This window comes from Gavialis gangeticus, unplaced genomic scaffold (genome assembly GCF_001723915.1).
Source record: "Gavialis gangeticus isolate Ggan-Ray unplaced genomic scaffold, GavGan_comp1, whole genome shotgun sequence".
Lineage (NCBI taxonomy): Eukaryota > Metazoa > Chordata > Crocodylia > Gavialidae > Gavialis > Gavialis gangeticus.
Window position 1 is genome coordinate 122,289,687 of NW_017729022.1, and position 8,731 is coordinate 122,298,417.

General features: G+C 46.6%; 1 protein-coding gene across 1 annotated transcript in view; it reads left to right on the forward strand.

The window, feature by feature from the left end:
* Positions 1–7,008: 7,008 nt before the first annotated feature.
* The window catches only part of THBD (thrombomodulin), a 15,422-nt gene continuing 13,699 nt past the window's right edge, over positions 7,009–8,731 (forward strand). The window contains exon 1 of the mRNA XM_019515870.1: positions 7,009–7,032. Coding sequence (XP_019371415.1) covers positions 7,009–7,032 — 24 coding nt within the window. The remainder of the gene's footprint in view (positions 7,033–8,731) is intronic.

Genomic DNA, 8,731 nt, shown 5'->3' on the forward strand with positions numbered 1-8,731 from the left:
AACTGGTGCTGGCTCCTACCCTGGGGGTTTTTAAGAGGAGGCTGGATGAACACCTTACTGGGGTCATTTGACCCCAGTACTCTTTCCTGCCATGGCAGGGGGTCAGACTTGATGATCTGCTCAGGTCCCTTCTGACCCTAGAAACTATGAAACTATAGTCAATAGGACTTGGATGCCTAGTTCTCTTCTATCTTTGGGAACGTCCCACCCTTGATGCCTATTACCAGGTTCCACCTCCATGAGGTACTAAGCTTCATGAAAAACCAGCAGGAAACAGTACAAAGCACTGAGAGATTCTAGTAAGTCTACTGGAGTTTCTGCCAGGAAAAGATTCCTTCTCATACTTCTCAGAGAATCAACTGCTGCCCTGAAGAATGAGGCTTGACACATTGCAGGGTTACTGATTGTAGAAAGATGCAGTAGTTAAAGCAATGCTTCAGATAGCTAATAAAGTCACTACTTAGCTGTATTGCAGGCTACCTGTGTATTGAAGGTCTTAAGAAAATTTATGGGCCTGATTCACCACTGTGTTACTCCAGTTTTATCTCCAGTAATTAGACTGAAATCTATGGGGTCACACCAGTGTCACAGTGCAGTAATGCCAGGTTGGATCAAAATGTATGGTTTTGTACGTTGCATCACGCTCAGTGAAATATGCTGTTGCCTGAGCCCTCTGCCTTACAGAAACACGCAATGCCTTCAGAGTCTTTCTTCACTGGCTGTTTGTGAAAAGGCAGGGGAGACAGTGGTTGTATGAATGACTTGACATGTAGCATCCAGTAACTCAACAGGTCACGTGATCACAAGAGGCTGACTCATCCAACTGATACACTCTTTTCCCCTTTAGAAAGACCCTGTTGCCAAAGGGGAAAGGGCAAGGGGTGCTTTCTGCAAAACAGGAAACTAAGAACATATTTTTCAGATCTCGTCATTGCTCTGTATTAAATTAAAACACAATTTTTTGGGGGGTGGGGAGGACTATGAATCGGAGGCTCTGCCCTAGCAAAGTATTTCAACTGATGTATGTTGATGAGCTATGACCAGGAATCCGGGCTTTCCGTTCACCACAGAAAAACCTGATAAAACCTGGATTTTTCTCATTTTAAGAGTTCCAACCTGAAAGAGTTTGGGGGGAGCAGGAGGAGGGCAATTAGGCATGGGTGCTATGTGCATACATTCATGTACATATGCACATGGCCACCAGACAACCAGGAGAGTAGCTCCAGCAGGTAAGTCTGATGTGGTGGGGAGGAACTGAGGCCCCCATAGTGAGGGAGGGAGGGAGCTGGGCAGGTCTGGGGCTGCTTCCCAGCCTGGACAGTGCATGGGGCTTGGGGCCTGGGGCCACAATGCACAGCCACAGGGCCTGGGCGGGGAGTGGGATGAAGCTGTGGGCAGCTCGTCCAGGGGCGGGGCTGGCTCCCTTCCACTGTGTGCACCCTGGAGGGGGCATGGGGGCACAAGCCCCCCAGATTTGTGTGCAGGGTGAGGGCGGATGCGGGCTGCCAGCTGTAGGCTCGGGGTTCCCTGCTCTGCTGCCCTCCTCCTGGGGCCTCTGCAGCCCAGTGGGCAGGACCTGGTGTAGCAGAGCAGAGAAGCTCAATGTGGCTGCCATGAGCCCTGTGCCACCATGATGAGGCACACAGGGCACCATGCCCGCAGCTGGGGAGTGGCAGAGCATGGAGAATGAAGAGATGATTGCGGTGGGGGAGAGTTTTTTTTTCCTCCTTGGCTTTGCAGTTGGGAGATACAATGGCCGTGTGTGGAGGCAGGCCCAAACTAGCTTTTATCTGAGTATAGGTTCCAACAACAGTGGAGATGTCATGGCTTGTGCTTCATGGAGAAAATTCATGACTGTCCAGGATGCAGGTCATTAACTTGGGTGGTGAGTCTCTGTCAATGCATCTTCATCTTCACTGCTCTTATCCAAGCCAGCTATGTTGGCACTAGTTTGGGTATGGCTATGTGAGCATATCGCCCTCTTACAGTGAAGATATACCTTTCCATAGCCAACCTGGAGCTCTCTTGGGCCTAGTAACCTGCTTTTTGGGAGGCCAGTAAATCATCTCCCTGAGCCCAGAAAGCCATGCGAATTTAATACTAGATCTGACCCTATTTGTTGTTCCATGAAATGTCTTCAAATGACGCTCTTACACGTAGACCTTCACATTTTGTTTTTATGTGTGAGCAGGATGTATTCTTTGAATAAACGGTTTATTGATATTAGTTGTATTATGCATATATTGTTGCAAATAGCAAGGTTTGCTCTCTGCTCTAAACTTTCTCACAAAAGTCAATTTTGGGAAGCAGAGTAGCTTCGGAGGAATGAAGTATTGGTGTTCAGGTTGGGTTCAGGGACTGTCATGTAAATCAATTAGTTGCATTTGATTTTACTGATTTTTAGTCCACTGGGAAGTTGATTTGTAAGGCCCCAAAGTTCCACTACTTCGTGTTAGAGAGGCAACAATAATGAAATAAGGCAATGGCAGCATATTCACTGTGATGTTCTTCAAGAAATTTGCCAAACCTTGTAACTGTATCTGTATTATTTACACGCTGGCCAAGCTGTTTAGATATATAGTATACATTAGAAATAAGGTATAAATCCGGGGGTAGGAGGGTGGGGGGAGGCTGGAATACATTATTAGCATTATTTCCTGATACCCTTTATCCCCAGATGGCAAGTGTGTTGGGGAAAATGAAGACCTGCAAGCCTTTCCAGCAAAGATAAGTCTCTATAATAATCTAGATCATATGTTTCAGTGGAATAGAGGCCAACATGGGATTTGTTCATTTATCCACTTGGAATCGAGGAGGTTATAGCATTCCCTACCAAAACTTTTCTGTGTGGCCAGAGGGTGAGGGTGGTTGGTGGAAGAGATCAAGGACAGGAATAAGTGGACCATGAGAGGCAAGGAGCCTGCTGATATGAATTCTTCCTTGTGAATTCCCACCTGGCCAACTCTGCATCTCACCAAAAGGCAGCTTGGGGGTTTATTACTTTTTTCCTTTTTTTTTTTTCACAGCAGGGGACAGCCTCCTGCAGGCAATGTAGATTGGATGGGGCTGGAAAGGGACCAGACTTTTCATATGAGTTAAAGAAAATATCCACAGAACAATGAATGGAGCAAAGAAGGATATCAGTTTGTTTCTCTGCAGGGAATTGCAAAAGCTAATTGCTGTGGTACAGTTTTAGAGTAAAGCACTGCTATATAAATTGAAATAAAAAGGGATCAAATTCACTTTTGTCTGAATGACTTGAGATACAGATGTTTATTTTTAATTTTCCTTTTGCTCATGGCTCTCCTCAGATACATGGGGGGCAAAGCCAGACAAAAAAAGATATAAAGCAGTAAGATTGTTTGAAAGGATAGCAGAGAAATTGCACTGTGGGGGAACATGAGGATGTCTCCTTTCCATCAAACACATGAATTAAGAGGTCATGCATTGTTCAAGATACTGTGACGTATCACAGGCTTTCTAAATTGTACAAATGTGTTACTGCTCTGTAGAAGAACAAGGAAAAATGATGGCAACTGGATTTGTTAAAACCTAGTTTCAGCTCTTTAGAGAACAAGAGCTTGGTACCATAATTAATGGAGTACATACTTGTGACCCAAGGTTTGGAAATGTTGATTCCTAATGTTCAGCTTCTCTGCTCATGAGATAAATAAGCAGGGCAGCAATGATGCCTCGGATAACCCTCTTAATCCCATGTGGAGGTCAACCCAGATAACTAGTTTCAGTCCTGCCATGAGATATTCCCCGTCTCTGATTGACTGCTGGCCCCTTTGTCTCCGGGGGAAGATCAAGGCTGCTGCAGCAATCGGACCTCATTCCCATTTGGGATGGGTGGGGGAGACAGGGTGCAAGCAGAAAGATCCAAACACCTCAGGACAGCCCTGCTTCTTCCTCCCCAGCTCCCTCCTGCAAACAAGTTGGTTCCTCAGCTCCCTGTACCTCCCTCCGTTCAGTGTCTGGCTGGGGAAGAGCAAGTGGGGTTGAAGAATCCCTGGAACTAAGAGGCCGAGTTGAGGGAAAAACTGGTGCCAGGGCTTGGTCACAGGCTGATGTGGGCACAGCACTGATCTTGGATCAAGACTGATTTGTGGGTGGGTAGATGTGGGGGTGGTGGTGAGAGCTTCTTTTACAGGGGCCAAAATCACCTGGCTTAACATGTGGGAAAACTGGTGACACTGATGGTCACACAAAGGGCTGGGGAATGGAAGGGAAGGTCAACAATCAAAAAGCCCCCAAATCCACAAGTTTATTAAAAAAATTCTTATGAATTTTGGACCAGGAGATGCTCCATTTGAAAAATGGAACTATTGTATCAACCCTGGCCCCAAATCACTGCATTTAGCAAAAACTGATCAGATGTTGCAATAATTTAGGAATATGCAAATATGAACATCATTCAGCTTTCACAGATGATCTTATCATTTTACCGGCAGTGTTTTTTGAGCATTTCACTCTTCAGTCCCTCAGAACTTTATTACCTCAAAGTCCACTTCAGGATCATTGTCTGCTGCTGTTACATGCTTAGCTTCAGAAGTATGGTCATGTATGTGTGGGCCTCAGAGTAGGTCCACCTGCAGAAAGGATGTCACAAAGACAAATTAAGGTTGGTAAATTGATCAAAGGTGAACATTTTCCTTCAAATGCAAGCACTCTTCCTGAAGGATCCGTGTTCCCAGTTATCTCTCATACATTGGACAGGGGTCAAATCTGCTGTACAGATAGGATAAATATTGTATATCTAACAACACTGGTTAGGTCAGGCTTACAATTTTTTTTGGTTTGTGACTTGGGGCTGTTGAGCTGCTTGGCGCTGGCCATGCTGCAGTCAGTCCCCTTGCAAATGAGGGAACTGAGCAATTTCTCCTGAGTAATTTAAGCACTGTCCAGAGCAGGGGAAGGCACCATCTCTGTTGAGCATCTTGCCTCTCCTTGTTGAGGTGCTCCAAACATTTTTAAAACTTCCCCTGCCTGCTTTTATTTTTGCTTTGACTTGTTTCTTATAAGCCACTGGATGCCCACAATTACAGCATAAAAAAGGGGGAAAATAGGACCTGATCCAAGGTCCACTGAAGTTCATGAAAACCCTACCACAGCTTTCAGTGATTTTGAATTGGACCTTTGGAAAGAACTATGCTGCCTTATGTGCTGCAATATAGTTGCATGGGGCAATCTAAAAAAATGGCCTTTCTGGAGCCCCCCCAAAGCCAGCTCATCAGCAGTTCCACCTGATGGCTGTGTTTGCCATCCCAGGAGATGATTTGTACATACATCCAGCACAGCACAGCACAGCACAGCATGCCAGCCAACAGCTTGTGCAATCCTCTCTGACTAATTTCAAGGCTGAGTCAGGATACAGTTTATTTCTTTATTTTTGAGTAACCAGGAGATAACATGCAAAGGACAGAAGAAACCATCATAATCTGCTTCTCGGCATGCCCCATCTTACGTCAGCACCCTACAGTTGCTTTACTTTGCAGTGAACTGGAGAAATGCAAGAGGTCTGTGATGCTCATCCTTCATGATTAATATCACATCCTTCCAGCCAAAGGAAGCATTTTCTAAATTCCTAAGTGCCACGGGAAATTTCAGTGAATTCCCAAGGAAACTTCTAATCTTCTTGCCTCTTTTTGAAAGAGTCCATCCAGCATTTTCCCTGGAGCCTCATTCTCATTTTGCATTAAGGAGGCCAACATTGGCATATGCCTGTCCCTTAGTGACATGGTTAATACAGCGATGAAATCAAGATTGGCTATGTGCCTCCAGCCCAGAAAAAAACAGTTTCCTTGTGAGAAACTGAAAGCATGTGTTTTCTCTGTGGTCAACCAGCAGAATAAAGTTGCTTCTTTACTGTAACATATTCAGGGTCACTGGCTTCCTTGGAACTGCGGCTACCCTAAAATTCCCAATCCAGTGCCACCTACTGGCAGAGTCTGAAATTACAATGTGTCATTTGAGGGACCCTGAGCACTTGAGCAGTGCAGTGTCTTCTGTGAGCACAGTGTGTGTTTGATGGATTCCAGCTAGCTTGAAATGCTCAGGTAATGCTAGCTACCACAGAAGGACAGAGCTGAGCCTGGGCTGCCAAATCTACCTGAGGAGTTGGGTAAGTGCAGAGGTGGTGAGCTGCAGTTTTAGCTATGCCTTGAGTGTAGATATACTTGGTATCAGCACAAAGTCATCCTCTTCTTCCATACAATAAGTCTTCAAAAACATCATGCAAGTCCAGCAAGAAACTTACCAACAATAGCTACAAAATCTGCTACAATCCTGCTCTGAAACCCAGCACCAAGAGAATCTAAAGTCAAATCCCCACTGGCTCTAAAGCTGCTAGAATTTCACTCCTGGCTTCTGCAATGGGGGAGTGGGAGGGACCACTGAAGGGCAGCCTTAGGAAGAAGGGCATGTTCTGCAAGCTAGCACACCTGAGAGTCCATGCCAGCTTCTCATTGTTGTCTCTATTTTCTCAAAAATGCAGGATATTGGGACTGAAGACCCTCCCTGTTCACAAGAATGGAGCAGAGGGGCATAGCGGGAGATAGCAGGGGAACCTTCAGATTAATATAGGATCTGTCAGACTGCAACCCACCACCACCAGTGAACCCTGATTTTTGGGATTGATTTTGGGGGACCTTAAGCTCAGCATTGCAAAGCCTCATGCTTGAGCCTCTCTGCCTTGTGAAATTCACAACTCCAGGTTTCCTACTTAGAAAGCTCACAGATTGGAGGCAAGACGGTCTTAGTTTTTTGCCCATGTCAGACTAGTGCAGACTATGTAGGGTGTGGAGGAAGTGATTGCCTTTCCCAGTGGTGTGGCATGTGGTCCTTTTCCTAACTTCTGGGCATCTGTGAACCAACTACTTCCCTGCCACTGCAGGGGCAGGACATTGACAGTGTTCTCTTCTTCCCCCTGCTTTTATCTGTGGTACGTTAGATAGCACCCCTGGTGTTTCAGGTATTGTTCCTTGTAATTGTTTCTGAGGGTTTGGAATGGCTATTTTGGGGACCCCTTGGGTAAGTGTTTGCCTGGAAACACAGGGCACTGAACTCAGTGGTGAGGAGGCCCTTTCCACTTCTGTGTTCCTAAAATGTTCAGAAACAGGCACCTACAAAGGGAAGTCACAGTGATTTACAGGCTGAACAGGGAACCATCTGATTTAGCTCATACCAAGGAAATGGGGGTGACTTAAACCAGGCACATAGGAAAATGTTGGGCCCCTACGTCCAGGCAAGAAGGGTAAAACACTGGAACAAGTCACCCGGAGAGGCTGTGGAAGCTCCATCCTCGGAGGTTTTTAAGGCCCAGCTAGACAAAGCTTTGGCTGTGATGATCTAGTTGGGGCTGGTCCTGCTTCGAGCAGAGGGTTGGACTAGATGACCTCCTGAGGTCCCTTCCAATCCTCACTTTCTATAATTCTTAGAGACAATCCTATCTCTTTGCCTGGCACTGACACTCATGAGCCCTCCCCTGAGAATGTTCATCTGAAAGGGAGAAAGAAGAAGACACTCACTCCTTTTGAAATCCGAGAGACGAGGGACTAAGCACTTCCCTGGCATGTAGCAAAACTGGGTTTACATCCTTATTTTACCTGACTGACTTTGAAGCCCAGTCCCCCACACCTGAGGTGACCATCTCCTCTTCCTCTTGGTGGTGCTTTATGTGAGGCAAGGAGCATCCAGCAGACCCAGGCCCTATTGATGCAAAGGTAGAGAAGTGCCTCAGTTGTTCCACAGGTGTGGAGGCATCAGGTCTCTGGATGGCCAGAGCATAGCTGATGGAAATGTAGCCTCCCAAGAGGACTTTACTGGGGAACTGGCCAAGAAGACTTAGGAGCCTCCAGTGTTATGCAGAGGTTTTGTAGATCTAAATTTGGGGCTTGGAAAGAGGCAAAAGCCCCCCTTGTGAATTCTGTCTGGTGAAACTCCCACCCAACCAATGAGCCGCTGAATAAAGAGACAGCAAATTCCTTCATGACTCCTGGGACGGCCAGCTAATGCCCCCAAGCTGCACCTGTATTTACCCTCCCTTTTTATGAATCACTATGAGCATCACTGGCTATCTAGAGCAGTATTTTCAGAAGAGTTGATAACATTCTGAAGCCAGTAAAGGACCTGGACAGCAGGAAGTTTTGTTTTGGATAGACTGAGTCCTTAGCTTGAAGAGGCTGTGGGTGGGAGGAAGAGGGAAAGTTACCTCATCACAAGAGGTATTTGTGGGGTTGGGTGGGATGGGGGCAAGGTTTGAGCTGTATGTTGGGTGAAGGGGCTTTCTGAGCACAGGTAAATTGGGGGAGCTCAAGGGCATTCAAGGCAGATGCACTGAACAAGAGTGGTGAGGGCCAAAAGGGAGAAATGGGGTGACGTGGTAGAAAAGGGTATGAGGATGGGGGATGTGGAGTGTATGAATGAAGGTGGGGAAGGGGTGGGCCACACAGGCACAAGTGGGTAAGACCTTGACTGGATGGAGAGTGAGAAACAAGCCAGATCTGTGAACAGACCTAGAAGGAATCCCAAGTTTTCTCCCACTTCACTCCCCCTCCCCCCCTATAACAAGGAATCAGGAGGTTTCTCCAACCCCACCCTGCTTTGGAAAGTGCTCCTGTTTATCTCTCTGAAGAAGGGGAAGACCAGGCCCCCTTTCCTTTCTACCTCCGCATCAACAGCCCTCCTTCTCCTTCACCTAGATCCTCCTCCACAGCACCCTGCCAGTGGC